General features: G+C 41.5%; 1 protein-coding gene across 3 annotated transcripts in view; it reads right to left on the bottom strand.

Annotated features, from left to right (window-relative positions):
* TNPO1 (transportin 1) overlaps positions 1-22056 on the bottom strand; it is a 62476-nt gene that overhangs the window by 22715 nt on the left and 17705 nt on the right. For all 3 annotated transcript variants that reach the window (XR_012627230.1, XR_012627231.1, XM_074857111.1), the window contains exons 5-12: positions 21515-21621; positions 20301-20434; positions 10624-10705; positions 9783-9905; positions 6089-6207; positions 3670-3730; positions 2845-3013; positions 173-325 (exon numbers count right to left, since the gene is read on the bottom strand). Coding sequence is in view for 1 of the 3 variants with exons in the window: in XM_074857111.1 (XP_074713212.1) it covers positions 173-325; positions 2845-3013; positions 3670-3730; positions 6089-6207; positions 9783-9905; positions 10624-10705; positions 20301-20434; positions 21515-21621 (948 nt within the window). In the remaining 2 variants the exon portion in view is untranslated. The remainder of the gene's footprint in view (positions 1-172; positions 326-2844; positions 3014-3669; positions 3731-6088; positions 6208-9782; positions 9906-10623; positions 10706-20300; positions 20435-21514; positions 21622-22056) is intronic.

The following is a 22056-nucleotide window of genomic DNA, read 5'->3' on the forward strand; positions in this document are numbered from 1 at the left end:
GAAAACTTAAATAAACTGAAGTCACCAATTAGTAGATGCAGACATTAACCACCAAAACCAAGCCAGCTAATGACATTACTTGTTTGTATAAGTAAATTCACCAGGAAGAAATCACAGAGACACTTTGGAACCAATCAAAAATTCAACAACCTAATATGCAGTGTTGTCTTACCTTCAGCAATTGCTCCAAGAACAAGGATACCAGATTCTTTAACTACCCATTCCGGATGGAAAAGCAATTCCTTCAAAAGAGGCAAGATGTGTGGCAGAAGTTCATCACGAAATACATTGGCTAGGACATCTAGAGCAGCAGCAGAACATTTCCCTGAGGGGAATTAACAGTGTTAATCTCTGGTTTATTATACGAGTAGTTGTAGTTAGGCAATACAACTTTGAGCTGCCAGTGGAGTCTCAAGGCATTAGGAGGAAACATACTTCCATTTCATTGCAATACACAGTGATCCACAGTGCTCTGGTGCAAAGCCACAGCTCTCAAAGCCAGTTTTGCAGCTCTTAAATAGCCACTAAAAGGACATATACATTGAGGGTGTAGAAGAAGTTATAAAGAAATTCTGCTACACAGACATATTCTAAAATGTAGTCATGGAAAAAGCTGCTTATTCAATCTACAATGAACATACATACACTGACAGGAACGACACCATTATATAGCAACATTATATACACTACATGCTTTCAGGATGGTGTGATACTAAGGGAGAGAGAACAGGGAGAGGGAACGTCTGTGACACAGATGTAACAGAGAAACTAAGGAGAATGGAGAAATAGCCTAAAAATACTAGCATTTGATTCAAAAGGAAATACTCAAACATGATCCATGTCTCAAAGTGAAAAAAAGACAAAATCATCCAACTCTAGAGACTGGAAGAAACTTGCTGGCCTCTGCTCTGATTCTGTGACGCACCAATATGATACACCTCAAAATTTGTTTGAAAGTGTCAATCCCATGTTTTTAGCAAACAGAAGCTCATGAAAGAAAAATCAGGAACAACTTCAAAACAGGATTCAGAATCCTTACTCAGATTTTCTGCTGTGGTGTTGTCATGTCAAGAAAAAATAACACTAAGGTGATTTTATAAAGAATGATTGTATTACAGAATTTATACTGCACTTTTTGCTTATTATGATCTCAGTTCCTTCTTAATCTGTCATAAACGATCCAACTGCTCTCATTAGTAAGCAATGCTGCTAATTGTCAAGCTGCGCTGATGATTCCTCTCTTTTCAAATGGGAAGTCAAATATAGAACACTGGATAGGCACACAGTTCTGATTTTCAGATAGTCCAAATTCTCTCAAATCCAGATAACATATGTCAATACAGATTTCTTAACTGTTCTGCTCTTTCTCTTTCAGGCTACCATTCTTGGGCAACTTTAGCTTCCTCACCATCTTAAAACTGTGGACTACAGAGCACCCTCTGTCATTTCAGCTATCTTTTTCAGAAAATATGTATTTAATTCTGCCATCTCTACACACAGCAGTGACAAGAACAGCATTATGAATCTAACACTATACCTTTTTAAAAAAAAGAGGTTTTATGGAAACAAATATATACACACTTACATTTTCTTGTAAAAGGAAAACAACACCACCAATAATAATAATTAAAAAAAAATTCAGATATGTCTCAAAATTGTTTGACCATAAGCTTCAAGGTACATTCACCTGTTGTGAAAACTTGGGGCCTTGGAAAAAAAACCCCACAGTATATGGATGTGTCCAAATCTCAAAACATTATTCCACAATGAGGCTGCTTGCAAAGTACATTTAAGTCTGATTTGTCAGAACTTCAATAGCTATTTTCTATCACTGAGCTTAAAAACCAGATTGTGGTGTTTTCTTTCCTTACCACATGGTCTATTGGCTTAAAGGTCCTTTGACCCATTGTGCTGGTTCAGCTAGGATAAGGTTAAGTCTCCCCAGCAGTGGGGAGGGAGCTCTAGCCAGGTTATTCAATACCATGCTGACGTCACATCCTGGCGCCCAAGCGCGGGAAGATTGGTAAATGCGTGGTGTGCGGTCATTTTCCCTCACTGCTGTATCAGTATATCCCTTGTTCTGTTCATTGTTATTACTGTTGTTATTGTTGTTGTTTGGTTTGTTGTTGTTACACTGTTGTATTAAAACTCTCCTTATCTCAACCCCGGGGTTTGTATTTCACTCCCTGCCCCGTCCGGTCCGAGGGTGGGGGAGGGGCAGCGGCAGTGTGGTCTCGAGTCCTGGAAGGGCCTAAACCACCATGCCCATACACTGGTCATCAGAACTGTGGTTTCCTCATAGCTATCTTCTCTCTTTATAACTAAGGTACTATACTCTAGTCAGAAGTAAATTCCTCACACAGAAAAAAACTACCAGTAATGGCTGTCAGTAGTGGCATGTTCACATAGGAAAAAAAACAATCCACAAACTAATTTTAGAGGGAAGGCTGAAGTAAAACCAAGCATTATTAAGCTTCCTCCAGAGATCAGTGTGTAAGAATTTTTTTTAAACTGAAGTTAAACAGGTGATACATGACTTCTTATCTTGTAGAATGAAAATCCTAAAGTTCTGTTGAACTGCATCCAGTAAATATTTGTAGCTCAATCTGTTGTATTTGAAATAAGAAACAAGCTTACAGATGGCCATCTTTTGCCAACACAGTTACATAGCCTAAGTGTCACCTGAAAGACTCCCCCTCTACCTCATCCACCAATTATTTATCAGATAGTTCTTTTTGTATTCAAAAGCAAGGCCTCAGCATTCCTAGAAGTCCTCTTTTACTGAGGTCCTTGTATTACACAAGTAGCTCTGTTATAAAATATTTTAACGTTACTCTGACATACTTAAATTCCAGTCAGAAATAGTATCATCATCATCAAGTTCATCATCATCATCGTCATCATCTTCAATACCATCTTCCTCATGTTGCTGAGCCACCGTCCGTGAACGATGAAAACGAGGTCTTATGTCCTGTTCACTATCTGGAATAGCTTCGTCTTCTTCAACATCCCCCTGTCATCAAAATGTTTAATCAGATATACTAGTCCAACCATACTGCTCAAGAAAGTTAAGAATGTAGTTTTAGTTCAAGATTTTACAAGCATATAGAAGATTCAGATCCCACTTGCACTTCCCAGCTAACTAAAAATGCCATTGTTCCTGCATTCTGCTGCCTCATTTACCAGAAAAATGACAGGAAGATAGAAGTAAGAGACGTAAACTCACACACAAAATATACTTCTTGTTAAGAAATTACTCCTGATGGGAATGAAATAGAAAGAAGAAGTTATAAAGAAATTCTGCTACACAGACATATTCTAAAATGTAGTCATGGAAAAAGCTGCTTATTCAATCTACAAGGCATTAGAACTAATTCTGAAGATTTTTTTAAGGCTGCATTTTTGCAGTAGTTCATGAGTAATAGTATCACAGCTCTGCTAAGCTGGGTGGGCGGGGGCAGGGGCAAAGCAGGAAAGCCTGCAGATTATTTTCAACAAATATGCCAGCAGTTGCATTTAGTATCTGGAACAGCACACCTTGATCCAGAAAACTAATTCTCCATTGAACAGATGGTAGGCCAGATCTACCCATTCTGATCTGAATCATTCTGGTTTACAGATCAGAAGCTAATCAGGTGTTCTTACAGACTAAAAGAAACTGATGCTCACCTTCAACAGAATAATATCAATCTCTGAATATTTCATACCATTTACCAGCACAGGTATCAACCTACAAAGAAATATTGGTACATGTCAAAATAACACATAAAAAAGCAAGCCAGTTTCAGTTACCTGGGCCATAATTTTGGTTGTAACCCTCATCCCCACCAACCCAAAATAAAAAAAAAAAAACCAAAACATCTTAGCCTGATAACAAAAACTAGTACTCAAACCAAGCTCCATATCATAAGGTTCATCAATACTTTGTAATGTGAAAAAGCATTAATTTCAAACAACAAACTTTTAACGAGGGGTAGCCAGATGGCACAACTGAATTTTAAACTTAAGAATTCAAACTCCCATAATATGCATGATAAACAAATTGGCTGTCATCAATAGCACTTGTCACTACTTACCTGTGGCTGAAGACTCTGCCTTACTACTCTTAAAGACGGAAGCCTAACTACATTAAGCCCTCCTATCCTTTTGTGATTACTTCAGTAAAACAAGCCCTCAACATTGTAGAGATCTTGACTAATTTATATTAGGATTTATTTTGTTGTTAAACTGGTTATGACTATGGGACTCGCTCCCAACAGTACAGATGTAGAGCTAAAAAAATGTATGAAGGGAAAAAAGTCAAATACATCACATAACACACACACCCACAAAAAAATTCCATAAAAATATATATTACAAGCCAAATCAAGCTAATAATGACCATGGACAGACCCAGCACCAGTGACAGGCTCAATCTCCCTTTATTCTGGAGCTAAGAATTATTGTTTTTGAAGGTATCAGGCCATCAGTAATATTCATGCACTGCAATGGCACATAACCTTCTGAACTTTGAATGAAGGAATAGTAAGTATACACATTATAATAATTCACTGGCATTTTTGCAGCATACTTCATGAAGCATGCAGGAGCTATGTATTGTGTAAGAGAGCCTACAGGAGCAAAACAGAACAAGATGTTAAGATACCACATGAACAGGTTTTTAGATCTTGTCCCACTTAATTTAAATTTAATTTAATACGAATCTTAAGATTATCATCAAGTGCTGACAAACTTACATAGCTCCCTAGTCAAACAAATAAGCTGCTTTCAACAAACATGATATTGAAAGACCATGAGAGAAATGCAATGTTACTCTTGTTTTTCTAGAAATTTGAAACTTTTTTTTTAAAAAATAGAAAGCCTGAGTATGATACTGTTGCACTTTGAATGTTCATGTAGGCCGGAAGAGGATTAATGCTACTAGTTAACTTGTATTCTCAGTATAAACACATCAGTGTTAGGAAGGGGGTGGGTAGACTCAAGAATTGTGCTATCATTCTTTTGTCTTGAGCTACAAGAGCAGGAATTAAATAAAACTATTTTAAAACTTTAAAACTATTTCTCATAACATTGGATCTCCCATTTTCAACTCCTATTTCTCCACTGCTACAGTGGATGTTTTAATCTCAATTTTCTACTTTCTAATTGCTTATAAAAACTGAAATTTTGCTCTTCTTTTGAATTGCTTCACATCTATAACGCTTATTTTTGCAGAGAATGTGCCTCTTCTGTCTGTGATTCTGTTATTCCTCTCAAGATCTTGAGGGAACTGTCCTAGTAATTTCAAAAACCTTCCATGTATATATAAAAACAAAGAGTATCCATTCACTGAGAACACTGAAGAATTCATTTCCTATTGCAAAGGACTTCAGATTAGTCTGGAAAAAAAGTTACAAGCACTGTTGCAGACATGCAGATGTTTAAGTTGCAAACATGGATAGTCATTCCCAACCAAAGGCCTATCTTTTGAGTTAGAGGATAACTTTTGGAAACTTACAAAACAGTTTTTGAAACTTAAACTACTATCAGACTGCAGAAGTATGAAGGAACACATTGTACATGCTTTCAAGTTTAAATTGCAATAGCACTTGATATAAAATGGATTCCTGAATCCAAGTGATGTCATGCTGTTTTGCTATGTTGTTTATAAAACAGGGAACCCTTTGCATGACTATGCACATAGAAGCATTGAACGGAGATGCCTATATCACCAGTAGTCAAGACAACATGTTCATGATACACCAGGTATTACAGGTAACATCATGTGGATATGTTTGTTTGAGCTTAAGTGCACATTCGCACATCTTCATCTACATGAAGCCTAACAGCCTGTTAAGCTTAAGGTAAAGCATCACGGTGACAGTTTAGGTTGCTTCTGGAGGTCACTGGGTCTGAAAACCTCAGAAGTCTTGTCAATGAATTCTGCACTATAGCCATTTTTACTATGCACAAGAACTAGCTACAGGAAAATTCTTCTAAGCACACTGCACACTACAAACAGTCTCTATAAGAATAACCACATAAAGTCAGCTAAAATTTAAAGATGACTATTTCAAAATAAACAGGAGTTGTAATTTTTAATACTTACTTAGTAAGATGCCGACATAATACATCTTTACAAATTGGCTGTTCAGCCAAAGTCAGCCAAAACTCACACGCCTCCAAAGCCACATTTTCATCTTGGTCCTGGGTCCTCTGAAGCATGTACTACACAACATAAAAATAAATTAAATGTGTAAGATAGAAGTTTTAAGTGTCCAGAAGCAGCTACCAACATTGCAAAGTGTGTTCGCAAAACCAGACTATGCTACCAGGGGACAAACAGACATAAGAGACTACTTAAGGCTATCCTGAGAATAAGCTAAGAGACTTCTTTCTTAATGCTTAATGATTAAGGTTCTAAATCCCTTCATTGTTTAAGTGAGAACATTATTACCAAGAAACTGCAGAGACCCAGGATAATAAATGACAGTTTCCTCTGAATAGATTGTTTTAAATTTTTTTTTTACTCCCCCTTTGCACTTTTGAACAAAAAGGTACAACTTAATAAGATGAAAAAGCTTCCCTTCCAAATCTTGATTACGTGACAGGATGTAATTAAGTAGAACCCATAACAGAAAAAAAAAAACCCTTCACATTTTTCAAGCATGAATGGTAATTCAGAGATTCAGTATACAATCTTTAAGCTTGCTATTAAAATTTAATTCTCCTTCAACCAAAAATAATCAAATACCTGCATAAAGTCCAAGTAGAGTACTGCTACATCAGTTTCTTAGACATAACTGTCAAACCAGTTCAGGGAAGTGTCCTGGTTTAACCAGGATAGGGTTAAATTTCCCCAGCAGTGAGGGGGGAGCTCTAGCCGGGTTATTCAGATACCATGCAGCCGTCACATCCTGGCAGGTCACATTTTTCCTGGCGCGGGAGCGGTGCACTTGTGGTTTTGTACATCGTGCTTCAAACTGCTGTATGTGGTAGCTATTTTGCTCTGTTCATTGCTATCACTATTACTGTTACTGTTATTGTTGTTGCTTGTTGTGTTGCTATTGCATTGTTGTATTGAACCTTTCCTTATTTCAGTCTTGGGGCTTTGTATTTCACTCCCTTTGTGGGGGAGGGGTAGCGGCCGCGTGGTCTCAGACCCCGGCAGGGGCTAAACTACCACAGGAAGACTCTTGCAACTTCCAAATTAGTAATTTCTGCATTCTTCCATGCCAGCCCTTATTTCTGAACAGTTGGTTCTTCCATTTGTTTTAGAAAGCCTCATGGAAGTCCATGCAGCTACCTTTCCTCATACATGGATTTAGAGCAAAAAAATCCCTCTTCAGTTGCTTCAGAATACCATTTTATTCTCAAAATTATAAACAGAATGGGGGGACCTTTATTATCCTTATGTATTTCAGGAACGCAAGACTTGCCATGAGCAGCACCCTTTCCTACAGAATTACACTGGATCTCAATATTTTCCTAAAGGTTCGCTAATGTGATTAAGAACTCACAGTAACAGAAATACGGCTCTATTCCAAGTTGTCAACAGATTGCAGCTCAGAAAAGTTGAAGACAAAAATAGAATGACAAAAAGTATTCTGACTGAAGATGCCCCTCACACTGTCATTTCCTCTTTAAGTATCTATTATAAGTACTATACTGTATGATCTATGAAGACAGATAGCAGTAGATTGAAAAGGTGGTGTAAGATAGCCATATATGCAGTCTGGTAATCATAGCAATAACATTGAGCCTAGTAACAAAGTAAAATGTGGGAAGAGTATTTGAAGGCTTTTTAAAAAAATATTATCATGCTAAATTTTAATAGGTACTTTTAATGATAAGCTATAAAGTTCCACTGTCTTTAGGCAATGCATATAGTTGCTTTGTCACAATAGATTACAAAATAGCATAGGAAGATTATTCAGTACAGTTTTGTGTACTCTGTAACGTATACAGTGTTGTGTTAGTCTTGTTAAATTAACCATCAAGAAAAGGGATTCGCAGAGCTCCTTTGAGCAGTAACAGACATGTCTATCTGAAGAAAGCAACAGGATGCAAAAGTCAGGATTTCTACTGAGAAAGATCTTAGGAGCCATGTGTTTGGATAAATATGCTCTGTGAGCATACAAGTGCAATCTAGTAAGTGAAATGTTAGGTTGGTCTAGTCCTGACACATACTGTTATCAAGTTCTCAGACAAAAAAAAAGAAAAACCATCCACTTCTGGTCACCTGGAAGTGCATGCTCAAAAAACCCAATGAAATTCAAACTCAGCCATTCCTGTACTCTAGGGATTTGGCAACAAAGTTTAAACCTGTCTGCTTCAAAAGCATGATGTTCACCAAGACCTTCTTAGAATCACTAGTGTATCGTTAATATTCTTTTCTTTAGTAGTGTTTCTTCATAAGCATAAAGAACATAATGTAGATTAAGGTTTCTCTCCTTTAATATTTTCTTCCCTTAGAGCAACCATCATCATCAGCATTCAGCCTGGAAGCATTAAAGCCTCAAAGGTGCAAAACCTGTCTCATCTGAATGCTGAACAGTCAGTTCTGGGATATTACATTTGCACATACCAGGATGTATACAGAACCGGGGAAGTCAGTAACAGTACACAGTAGTCCCAAAACTGGAAAAAAAGAAAGACCTCAACTACTGCCTTATGTAGAAAGGAAGCCTAGCAGTTTTCCCAACAGCAAAATACTAGAAACAATGAGAATACAATCTCAGATCTTTTTCTGGTAGGTGACATAATTTCTACCTATGAAGTCCAGAAGTTCCTTACTGATTTCAGGAGGGTAAAGAGCCAGAGAGGTTATCACTTCTTGACAATATCATCTCCAAAGCCTTATTCTGTCTCAAAAAAAAATATCTCTCAACCAACCAAACACCAGCAATCCTTGCTTGTCCTACGTTACATGAGAGCACATCTGCCAACACTGTGTCATGGAATTCCAGACAACATATAGGAAGACTAGACAGCAGGCCAAGGCTGTCAAGGGTCACCTCAGTTTTATGTATCTCTAATGCCTGTGTACAGGAGCAAAAAAACCCTCAACACCTTTTTTTGTCTTGTCTGTACACAGTCCTTGTGGAACTTGACACTGGGTTATGACCCACTTGTCCACATGAAATCTGCATGAGAAACATCATAATCTTAGCTATATTTCCAGTCTGGCAAGTAGCATATGTAAATGCTACCTAGAAACTGCCAATATATCCCAGAAATGCAGAAATTACTCACAGCTCAAACAGTTAAGCAGACAAAAAAACCCCCAGAGCTTTTTGGTCCTCTGGTAGACAAGTCTGTACTGATACAGAATGGTAATGGAACTACTGAATGACATTAACCTCTACAACTGAATTCAGTGGGAGGCAACGTTGTTAGTAGCTCAAAGAGCATCTCAGCTATATAAAATAACATGCTTTATCCTTGGTATGGTCAACACATCTGAAAAAAGTAACAGCTTCTATATGCAAAGTGTAGCAGTATGAGGACTAGCACTAAATTTTTAACATGATCTTGGGGTCAAGCAATGCCTAGCTGTTCCACTTCAGGATCAATTAACTTAATGAAGAATAAAAAACTGCCACATGCATTGCCTGTCAAACACAATGTCAAGCTGACAAATAGCTAAGAAGAAAGTTTTGCAAATTCTGTCTTGAAGGAAAATGAAGAATAGGCAAGTGCAAGGGTAATTAATCTACCTGTTCTGATGAATCCTTTTTATTTGTTATTATTTCTGCAACTGCAGACAGGTTTTTCAGCATACAGTCTGGGAAATGACTCACCTCAACTATACTAATCATATGAGGAAGCAGGCGATCCATCCGAACTTCCAGCAACATTACCAGAGCACGGCAAACATTTTTGCGTACTTCAGGCTCCTCATCACCAGCCAGTGCAAAGAGATTCTGTTGGAAAATAGTACCCGTTGAAAACCTCAGTTCATCTAGTTCAGCGTGTATTTAAATTGACATTACTGGCAAACTAAAGTATGCAAATATGTACTTCTGTACTCTCCTATTCCACACCCTGGAACATCATTTTATTTCTTAAAGATGCATGGTTTAGCAAATGAGATCTTTAGACTCTCAATGTATATGGTACACATAACCAAAACACTGACACAGGAATGGTATTTCCTGGATATTTTCTCCTAAACATAAACAAAGTTCTGAAGCCAGAAAACTCCATCAGTTCATAACAGCAGCAAATCAAATACTGTAAATAACACACAATGCCACCCTTCTAATTCATGTTCAGTAGCAGTACACAGAGAGACCCAGATGGATTTAGTGACATGGTGATCCTAGTACTGCACTTTCCACCACAGGTAAGAGACTGCTGCCATTACTTTTACACCTTTATGTAACAGAAGTTTCCACTACTTATGAAGAGGAAGCATCTTTCAAAGTACTATTTTGTGGGCTTGGAGAGTGCTTAGACTAATCAACTCTGAGCACAAGCATAAAGAATGAACTTCAATCCAGGGGGACTGAAACTAAGAACAGGCAACCAGAAATGGGGAGTTTGAGGGTAGAGGTGGTTGTAAAACATAATTCAAAACTCTTGACAAATCAGATACATAATTTGACTTAACCCCGCCCCCAACCAAGAATGCACACTCACCTCAATAAAAGAATCTATGTGCAACATAAGAGCTTGAGTTCTGCTGATGATAAACTGATTGACACAGGCAACAGCATGAGACCTACAAATGGAACAGTTAAAATACATATTTTTCATGTGTTAAAAACATTTTCTAAATTGTACATAGGCATAAACAACATTATGAAGCAACTAACATTGTCCAAACATCTAGAGGCAAGAGGGAACAAACCTGCACATCTATAGTATTGCCAAGCAAAATTACTATACCACATTTTAAGAATCACCTTATACTCTGATATGTGGGAGACATCGGCCTGTCAGCCTTGCACAGCCTCTGAGAAGCAGCTAGGCTTTGGTGAGAAACAGGCCTTCGGAGAAAGATAAGAAATTGCTGAGTTGTGCCAAGGTGGCAGGGAAAAACAATGGACAGCTGCAACACTGAACTGTGGAAAGGTACTGAACTGTGAGAAGTTACTGCCATGTGAACAGCACGTAAATAAGAAGTTGATTGGTCTGCACAGTGGATGCTAGAGTGGTCTTATGCTGATAGGAGAAAAGGTTGATAGCTGTCTAATTGCTGATTTGCTAATTATGAAGTAAGAGCTTTGGTGAGAACATAAGTATGTACTGTTAGAAAAATAAAACGGCTTTGCTTGATATAACTCTCAAAAAGTTGTGCAAGTCCGATATTCTCTCACAACACTGATATATCTAATAAGTATTTTAAAATAAAAGTATTCAGTGAATAAAAACCAGAGCAGGATGACTACACCTGGCACATTTGTTCTGAACAGTATGTAAGGACATTCTTTTTTGAGTAATTATGATTATTGATCTCGGATATTAACAATTCCACACAAGTCAACACGGTGAAATTTTAGCACACTCTTCTTCATTGTTAAGTATCCGATTGCCTTTACAATGTTTTTAGTATTTAGAGACCAATATGTGTCAACAGTATAGCTATAGCTTAGAACAAAACACACACTTGTAGGAGGATACATACCAAAACATTTGTGGTAGAAACATACTAAAAAATTAAGACCCGTTTTTTCTATTCCATTTCATGCAAAACCATTACTTACAGGCCTTTTTCATTCTCAGAGATACAAAAGTCAAATTCTGTAAGTAAAGGTACAAGGCAAAGCTACCTGTGAAAGCCTTTCAAGATCCACTAAAGTATTTTTACTAATGTAACTCCAAACTTCTATGTTGTTCAGACATTTCTTGGAAGAGTGTCTCATAAAAATGTAGTTCAGAAGTTGTCTCTTGACAGATTTAAATACAAAGTATTTTACTGACACCACTAAGAGCACTTGTACTGAAACCAGGCTGCAGGTCAGTGTCCTGGTTTAACCAGGATAGGGTTAAGTTTCCCCAGCAGTGGGGGGGAGCTCTAGCCGGGTTATTCAGATACCATGCGGACGTCACATCCTGGCAGGTCACATTTTTCCTGGCGCGGGAGCGCGGTGCACTCGTGGTTTTGTACATCGTGCTTCAAACTGCTGTATTTGGTAGCTATTTTGCTCTGTTCATTGCTATCACTATTACTGTTATTGTTGTTGTTTGTTGTGTTGCTATTGCATTATTGTATTAAACCTTTCCTTATTTCAGTCTTGGGGCTTTGTATTTCACTGCCTTTGTGGGGGAGGGGCAGCGGCCGCGTGGTCTCAGACCCCGGCAGGGGCTAAACCACCACAACTTTGGCGCCCAACGTGGGGCTGGAGAAGACTGAAATAAGGACAAAAGGAGAAGTGTGTTAGAGCAATCTGTTAGGTGTAATTTTCTCTGGTTTTACTTGTATTGTTTGATAAGCGTTTACAATGCTGGCCAATTTGCTTGCGTGGTGGGGCTGGATTAATCCTTATATCCCCTGTGTGTTCCCAGTGCTGGTGTTTGTTCTCGGTGGAAAATGTATCAAGGGACTTGTTTTGCTCTACTGGTTACTGTCTGCTTATAATGGGCTCGTTTCGCTGCTTGTGGGGGTGAACCGCTACCTGTTTGCTGCCTGGTCTTTTGTTTGGGGTCTCAGCCCCTCTATGGGTGAGCCAGGGGAAGAGATTCTCTCGGTTTTTGAGAGTTTCAGCTATCCCTGGAGCCTCCTGGCCAGTGTGTTTGCGGCACAATGTTTTCCAAATGCCTGCCAGATCTTGTTTTGGGCCATGCGGTACTTCTCCAACAATAGCACCACCCGGAAACCTGCCCCGGGGGCAGATAGTTATAAACGGCTAGGTATGTGGGAGAAGATGGGCAAGTACCTGAGTGAGTGGTCACCCCCAACGTTCTGGGATTTTACTCCCGAACAAGTGCAGAGTCCTGATAAACTGGTGGAGTGTTTGAAAAAGGTGTGCTGCCAATCTGACAAACCCCGGGAGATGCAGCTCGCTGCGATGTGCTGGGGGCTTGCCCATGCTTACCGCATCGCCCTTAACACTGATCACTGACCTCAAGGGGGAGAAAGGGCTGCAGGGTCTGAAAGTGAGCCTGCTGGTACAGCAGCTGGGCCAGAGGGACAGGCAGCGCCAGTACCGGTCGCCTCCACCAGCACAGCAGCTGAGCCGGAGGGACAAGCAGTGCCAGTATCAGTTGCCCCGATACGGAAAACCAAATATACCAAAAAATCCCCTCGCAGTGCACAGGGTGATAATGAACCAGGCCCATCACGAGAGCAGGAGGAAGAGCCGGAGGTAACCATCCGATCTCTATCCCTCAGTGAGTTGCGAGATATGCGGAAGGATTACAGCCGCATTGCAGGTGAGCAAATTTGCACCTGGTTGCTCCGGTGCTGGGATACTGGAGCTGCTGGTTTGGAATTGGAAGGGAGAGAGGCCAAGCAGGTGGGACCTTTAGCCAAGCAGGCTGGTATTGACAAGGCAATAGGGAAACAGGCTCAAACCCTCAGCCTTTGGAAGCGACTCCTGCTCGCTGTGAGGGAGAGGTACCCCTACAAGGATGATTCTCTATGTCGGTTAGGCAAGTGGACCGACATGGAGAAAGGCATCCAAAACCTCAGGGAAATGGCTGTGTTTGACATGATCTATGGTGATCTGAATGATGAGCAGTCACCATTGGATCCAGATCAGGTCCCTTGCACACAGCTGATGTGGCGGAAGTTCCTGCAAAATGGACCAGAGGGACATTCCAAAGCATCAGCAGTAGCGTCCTGGTGGCGAGACAATCAGACAGTGGATGAAGTGACTATGCAGCTCCGGCACTATGAGGGAAGTCTCCCTTCCTCCCAACATGCCTGGGTTTCAGCCGTAGAGGAACTGTCTCAGAGGCTCCAAAAATGGAACAGGACATGTCCTATGTTTCACCTGCATGGGCCAATGTCTCAGCTATTAGAAGCAGGCGTTTCCCCACCCAAGAGAAGGGCGGTAGAAGGTACACACCACGGGGCACCCTGTGGTTCTTCCTCCGCGACAATGGGGAGAACATGAGAAGGTGGCATGGGCAGCCCACTTCCGCCCTAGCTGCACGAGTACAGCAACTGAAAGGGAAGACCACCATGAAAGGGGAGTCTTCCAAGAGAGATGCAGCTCCAGTGTCTAGTCAGAAATCCCCCAGACAGAATAGAATGGCCAACAGTATGCTTGACCCTCTTGAGGGGACCAGGAAGTCATTCCTGCAGGAGTCACTCTTAGATCAAGTGAGTGATGGTGAGCAGGATTAGAGGGGCCCTGCCTCCAGCCAGGTGGATGAAGTGCTAAGGCTTGGACAATAAGCCCAAGCCAGAGTTGACCTATAGATGAATCCTGTACATTTTATAACTGATAACCATTGTGCTAATAGGTATTATACTAAGTTATAGCAAACCAACTATTCTGATGTAAAAGGTGGGAATACTGAAGCCTGAGCAACAGGCCCTGAACTGAAACTGCTAACTCTGTATGTAGTCATTAGTGAAATATGCATAGAAGATATAGCTTAAACATCATAAAACACGTCTATGTTGAATGTATCTTTATCTTTCTTTATGTGTGAGCAAGATAACGGAGCCACAGAAACAGTTATCTGACCTTGTGACCTTGCTCATAAATTAACTAGAAAAGCAGGGAAACTCCCTTAGCTTCTCCCTTAAGCCCTGGCCAGGCTCTGAGGGGAACCTACTGTGAGATGAAAACCAGATATTTCCACTTAAAACAAAGGTGTCAGATATTCTGGCTTACTGATTTTTAGGTATATAAGGCTGGGCCCGCTCACAGCGACTTTGGAAGCCTCACCTACGGGTGGACGCACCGCGTAGGATTTCCCACTTGCAGGGAAAGGTTCTCCAAATCCTCGCTGTAACCGGGGCTCCCCAGCGACTGCGGATCTGGATGATGGTAAAGTATGCAAGTGGTGATGTATCTTTCTTAATCACTATTCTCTCTCTCAGGCAGTAATGATTTGATGCATTACCCTGTATTTTCCTATTTGTTTAAGCGCGCTACTTTGTCTTTTCTTACTGTATGTTTTCTATATTATTCTGTTATATTATTTAGTTATTTCTAGTAAATACACCTGCTCTTTTCACTCTGGTGTCTGAGTTTAATTGATATCCCTGATCAGCAAAACAGTGGAGGAAAGGGATAATCGGATTTACTGGAAGGTGTGGATCCGATGGCCTGGCACACCAGAACCACAAGAATGTAAGGCCTTGGTAGACACTGGCGCACAGTGCACCTTGATGCCATCAAGCCACAGTGGGGTTGAATCCATCTGCATCTCCGGAGTGACAGGGGGGTTCCAACAGCTGACCCTATTAGAGGCTGAAGTAAGCTTAACTGGGAAGGACTGGCATAAGCACCCCATTGTGACTGGCCCAGATGCCCCGTGCATCCTAGGTATAGACTACCTCAGGAGAGGGTACTTTAAAGACCCAAAAGGGTACCGGTGGGCCTTTGATATAGCTGCCCTGGAGGAGGTTGAGCAATTGTCCACCTTACCCGGCCTCTCAGAGGACCCCTCGGTGGTGGGGTTGCTTAAGGTTGAAGAGCAGCGAGTGCCAATTGCTACCAAGACGGTGCACCAGCGGCAGTACCGTACTAACCGAGATTCCCTGGTCCCCATCCATCAGCTGATCCGTCGACTAGAAAGCCAGAAGGTGATCAGCAAGACTCACTCACCTTTCAACAGCCCTATATGGTCAGTGAGAAAACCTAATGGCGAATGGAGACTGACCGTGGACAACCGTGGCCTGAATGAAGTTACGCCAGCGATGAGTGCTGCAGTGCCAGACATGCTAGAGCTCCAGTATGAGCTGGAGTCGAAGGCAGCCAAGTGGTACGCCACGATTGACATCGCTAACGCGTTTTTCTCCATTCCAATAGCACCAGAGTGCAGGCCACAGTTTGCGTTCACTTGGAGGGGTATCCAGTACACCTGGAATCGATTGCCCCAGGGGTGGAAACACAGCTCCACCATTTGCCATAGACTGGTCCATACTGCACTGGAGAAAGGTGGGGCTCCAGAACACCTGCAGTTCATTGATGATATCATTGTATGGGGGGACACAGCTGAGGAAGTCTTTGAGAAAGGAAAGAAGGTAATTGAAATCCTTCTGAAGGCTGGTTTTGCCATCAAGCGACAGAAGGTTAAAGGGCCTGGAAGGGAGATTCAGTTCCTAGGAATAAAATGGCAAGATGGGCGTCGCCACATCCCAATGGAGGTGATAAACAAGATAACAGCCATGGCCCCACCAACCACCAAAAAGGAGACTCAGTCTTTCCTGGGCACTGTGGGGTTCTGGAGGATGCACATCCCAAACTACAGCCTGATTGTGAGCCCTCTCTACCACATAACCCGCAAGAAGAACGATTTTAAATGGGGCCCTGAGCAACAACAAGCCTTTGAACAAATTAAGCAGGAGATTACCCAGGCAGTGGCTCTCGGGCCAGTCCGGACAGGGCAGGAGATTAAGAACGTGCTCTACACCACAGCCGGGGAGAATGGCCCTTCCTGGAGCCTTTGGCAGAGAGCAGATGGGGAATCCCGAGGCCGACCTCTAGGCTTTTGGAGCCGGGGATACAAAGGCTCTGAAGCTAACTATACCCTGACTGAGAAGGAGATACTGGCAGCGTATGAAGGAATTTGAGCTGCCTCAGAAGTGGTCGGCACTGAGACACTGCTCCTCCTGGCACCTCGACTGCCGGTGCTGGGATGGATGTTCAAAGGAAAGGCTCCCTCCACACATCATGCAACAGATGCCACGTGGAGTAAATGGGTTGCGTTGATAACACAACGGGCTCAAATAGGGAACCTCGACCCCCCAGGATTAGTGGAAATGATCATGAACTGGCCAGAGAGCAAAGATGCTGGGATGTCACCAGAACAAGAGGTGAAACGTGCTGAGGAGGCCCCACCATATAACGAGCTGCCAGAGGAAGAAAAGCAATATGCCCTGTTCACTGATGGGTCTTGTCGCATTGTGGGAAAACATCAATGATGGAAGGCTGCATGTGGCATCCCGCACGAGAAACCACTGAAGCTGTTGAGGGACAAGGTGAATCGAGCCAGTTCGCAGAGGTGAAAGCCATCCAATTGGCTTTGGAGATTGCTGAGCGACAAAAGTGGCCGAGGCTCTATATCTACACTGACTCGTGGGTGATGGCAAGTGCCCTGTGGATGTGGTTGCAGCAATGGAAACAGAACAACTGGCAACGCAAGGGCAGACCCATCTGGGCCGCTGAAGTATGGCAGGACATTGCAGCCCGGGTGGAGAACCTCGTTGTGAAGGTGCGCCATGTGGACGCCCATATACCCAAGAGTCGGGTCACTGATGAACATCAACACAACCAGCAGGCAGACCAAGCTGCTAAGATTGAGGTGGCTCAGGTGGACTTGGACTGGCAGCGTAAAGGTGAACTGTTCATAGCCCGGTGGGCCCATGAGACCTCGGGCCACCAAGGCAGAGATGCAACATACAGGTGGGCTCGAGATCGAGGGGTGGATCTCACCATTGACACCATCGCAGAGATCATCCACGGATGTGAGATATGTGCTGCAATCAAACAAGCCAAACGGGTGAAGCCCCAGCAGAATGAAGATCGATGGATGAAATATAAATATGGAGAGGCCTGGCAGATCGACTACATCACACTGCCACAGACCCGCCGAGGCAAGCGCCACGTGCTCACAATGGTGGAAGCAACCACTGGGTGGCTCGAAACTTATCCAGTGTCCCACGCCACCGCCCGAAACACCATCCTGGGCCTTGAAGAGCGAGTCCTGTGGTGACACGGCACCCCAGAGAGGATTGAGTCGGACAACGGGACTCACTTCCGAAATAACCTCAGAGATGCCTGGGCAGAAGAACACGGCATCGAGTGGGTCTACCACATCCCCTACCACGCACCAGCCTCTGGGAAGATCGAGCGCTACAATGGACTGTTAAAAACTACATTGAGAGCAATGTGGGGTGGAACCTTCAAACACTGGGACACACATCTGACAAAGGCCACTTGGTTAGTGAACACAAGAGGATCTGCCAATCGAGCTGGCCCGGCTCAGTCAAAACTTCCACGTGTTGTAGATGGGGATAAAGTCCCTGTGGTGCGCATAAGGGACCTGCTGGGAAAAATAGTCTGGGTTAGTCCTGCGCCAGGCAAAGGCAAACCCATCCACGGGATTGTTTTTGCTCAAGGACCTGGGTGCACCTGGTGGGTGATGCAGAAGGATGGAGAGGTCCGATGCGTACCACAAGGGGATTTGATTGTGGGTGAAAACACACCGTGAGTTATACTGTGCTTTTGTTAATTTTTCTTTGTCAATGCTGATTGCTAAGTGGCAGCTGGATGTGACGCACATGGTATAGAATAAAGGGGTGGATTATGTCCTGGTTTAACCAGGATAGGGTTAAGTTTCCCCAGCAGTGGGGGGAGCTCTAGCCGGGTTATTCAGATACCATGCGGACGTCACATCCTGGCAGGTCACATTTTTCCTGGCGCGGAGCGCGGTGCACTCGTGGTTTTGTACATCGTGCTTCAAACTGCTGTATTTGGTAGCTATTTTGCTCTGTTCATTGCTATCACTATTACTGTTATTGTTATTGTTGTTGTTTGTTGTGTTGCTATTGCATTATTGTATTAAACCTTTCCTTATTTCAGTCTTGGGGCTTTGTATTTCACTGCCTTTGTGGGGGAGGGGCAGCGGCCGCGTGGTCTCAGACCCCGGCAGGGGCTAAACCACCACAGTCAGCAAGTGGCCTGCTTTAAACCTGAAACTGGTTTAACAGTCTCAAAGCCACAAATATTCCAGCACAGGAAAAAAGTGAAAGACTGTGTAAGTAAAAAAGCATGTTTTTTCTTCATCTTTCAACAAGAATAAGATCACGTTTTGTTACATATTTTTGTTCATATGCATCTATTCAAGTTGAGTCTCTAAGTCTTACTTGAATCCTACCATGACATATTCCAAGTTCTACTCTTCCTCTTAGTTTTCACCATCTACTACTGTTGGCAATAAAGAATTGCCACCTCCAAGTTGTACAATCTTTCAATATAATTTTCAAAAAGGAGTTAAAAACCACATTTCACAGAATCGCAGAATGGTTGAAGTTGGAAGAGACCTCTGGAGATCATCTGGTCCAACCCCTCTGCTCAATCAGGGCCACCTACAGCCAGTTGCTGAGGACCATGTCTGGATGGCTTTTGATTATCTCCAAGGATCTCTATCACCTCTCTGGGCAAACTGTGCCAGCGCTTGGTCACTCTCACAGTAAAAAAAGTATTTCCTGATGTTCAGAGAGAACCTCCTGTGTTTCAGTTTGCATCGATTGCCTCTGGTTCTGTCACTGGGCACCACTGGAAAAAGCCTGGCCATGTCTTTTTTCCTCCCTTCCTTCAGGTGTTTATATACACTGATGAGCTCCCCCATTCCAGCTCTCTGAACCTTTCCTCATAAGAGAGATGCTCTAGTCCCTTCATCATCTTCATGGCCCTTTGCTGGGCTCTCTCCAGTATGTCCATGTCCCTATTGCAATGTACAGCCCAGAAGTGGACACAGTACTCCAGGTGTGGCCTCACCTGGAATATGAGGAAGGATCACCCTCCTTAACCAGCTGGCAACACTCCAGCACAGGATACCATTAGCCTTATTTGTGGCAGGGCCACACTGTTGGCTCATTTCAGGGTACAAGCTACTGTTCTTTGTAATGAATATTAGCCATAACAATTAAAATCTGGGATTCTTCTTCTATTCTATACTTCTGTTACTTTGGAGAGATTAATACAGTTTTACAGTGAAAAGATGATGAACCCATTTAATTTGATTCTGCTGAAAGATAAAGAACTTCATAAATTTTGGTGCAGAAAAATTTTTTGCAAGAACTCAGAACTATTGTCAGCAAAAGAATTTTGACTCTCCTATTGCTGAAGTCATTACAAAATGAAAGCAAAATTGTTCTTTCTCATAAGAATATTAAGTTCTAACCACAGCACTGAATTTTTCGTAATATGCAGAAGCTTAAACAGTTTGATTTTCAAAATCATAGGCTGATTGTACATTTGGAGGATGTATAAAGAGGTGAGATTGTTGTATTAACTTAGCAGATAAACATGGAAATAACTGATGCATGGAATCATGCATCATGGATCTCTGAATCTGGTCATTTAAACAAAACTACACATGTTTTGAACAGATCTACAAAACAGCAACCTTGCTGCTCACGTAAATAAAATTTTAACAGGCAACTGTAGTACAACACCTAAACCTACCTTATTTTTGGACTGCTGTGCTTGAAGAACTGCAAGAACTTAGGTATCATAATATTGAGTGGTCGGTCCAATACATCACTATCTAAAATTTCAGCAGAATCTTCACAGATCTTCTGAAGAGCACCAAAAGCACCCTGTTTTTTAAAAAAAAATAAATTTAAAAAGATATCATCTTTCACATTCTGAAGAAAGCAAAGTTTCAGGTTTTGTACAGAACAGATCATTTCAGCACAACACAGTAAATGTAGCTAGTTAACACAGTAAATGCATCTAAATATGGAGTTAAACTGAAACATCCTTAAAGGCTTTTTATTTAAGCACTTTATACCCGCATCTGTAAGATCTCAAGCTGGGTGAGTCAGTAATGGCTAAGTGGTAATTTTAAGATGAGCACTGAATGCTAAAATTTTTAATCGTATTTTTAAAAATGCCTGAAAGCTAGTTCTTATTTGAGAAATAAATGTTGAGGTGCACAAGTATCCAATTTAATTACATGTATAATTGTATTTCCTTTCATGATTTGTTACTGGGCAAGAGAGAACTCTGGATATGACAGTCAATTTGAGTTTCATTTTCAAGTGCTTTTTTTCTTGAGAAAGCAGCACTAAAACACTACATAACAGCATGGCATCTTGGACCATTATACTATCTCAGAGGATTATTTTATACAAAACGCTTCACACACTTTCATGGAGACAGTATCACTTAATTAAAATTGTGTGATCACAGATTTTTATTTTTTTTTAATTAGACAAAGCTTTTTCTCTCGTCACAGCTTAAAACAGTTAAGTTGGTATTTATTTATTTTACTTCATACACACTGAACAGAACAGTTCATTTCACCATGATACAGCAATGACAGATTGCTTTTCCAGATTAAGTTACATGAACACTATTTTTAAGTAAGAGAAAATTCAGGGTCAACTTGATGATGCTGATGATGTCTAAAAGATAGGCACCAGCAGCTGAGATGCTACGACTACTCATCTGCAGTCTTACCCCACTTTTATGTAAAGAAAACAAATTTATTTGAATGAACAGTAAGAACATGCCACACAGGTAGAAGAAAAAGCAGCAAATTTGAGCCCCTGTTCCAAGAAGAACATATGTACATGTATATACACACACAATACTATACATATACATAGTGTCTATGAAGAGAGATAAAAATAATCAAATTCAGATGACAGTCTATTTTCTCTAAGTCTCCTTACCTCACAGGTATTGTAATCTTCAGAATCCAACAGGCTGCAAAGCTTTGGTAAGAGTTCAGGCCAATTCTGTAATTCTCCTTTTGAGGCAATGGTTGTTATCAGAATGCCTAAAGGAATCAGAAGGATGAAGGAAATGAGATCTCACATACCTTCACATATTTCATACCAAATTTTCTCCCCTCAAAGATCTAAGGAGTTAAGAAATTTCTTGTTTTATTAAGAACTGGCAAGCATAAAAAGAGGAAGTACATTTAATTACAAATGGTATTTGAAAGGCTTTGAAATGTAAAGGGTTGTTCCTTCCTGACACCATGAAGGGCTCAGATGTAAGAAATGAAGGACGAAGTAATTCTAGTTAAGGAAATAATCATGCCCAAAGACTGTAGGGCAGCTTTGGCTCTAAATTTACTAAACACTGTACAAAACCTGACCTCCAGCAAATATACAGTATCCACCTCAAGTCAACTCTTCTTTATTATGATACAAAATAAAGCTGGAGCGAGTGCAGAGGAGGGCAACAAAGCTGGTGAAGGACCTGGAGA

The sequence above is a fragment of the Strix uralensis genome, chromosome Z (genome assembly GCF_047716275.1).
Source record: "Strix uralensis isolate ZFMK-TIS-50842 chromosome Z, bStrUra1, whole genome shotgun sequence".
Taxonomy (NCBI): Eukaryota; Metazoa; Chordata; class Aves; order Strigiformes; family Strigidae; genus Strix; species Strix uralensis.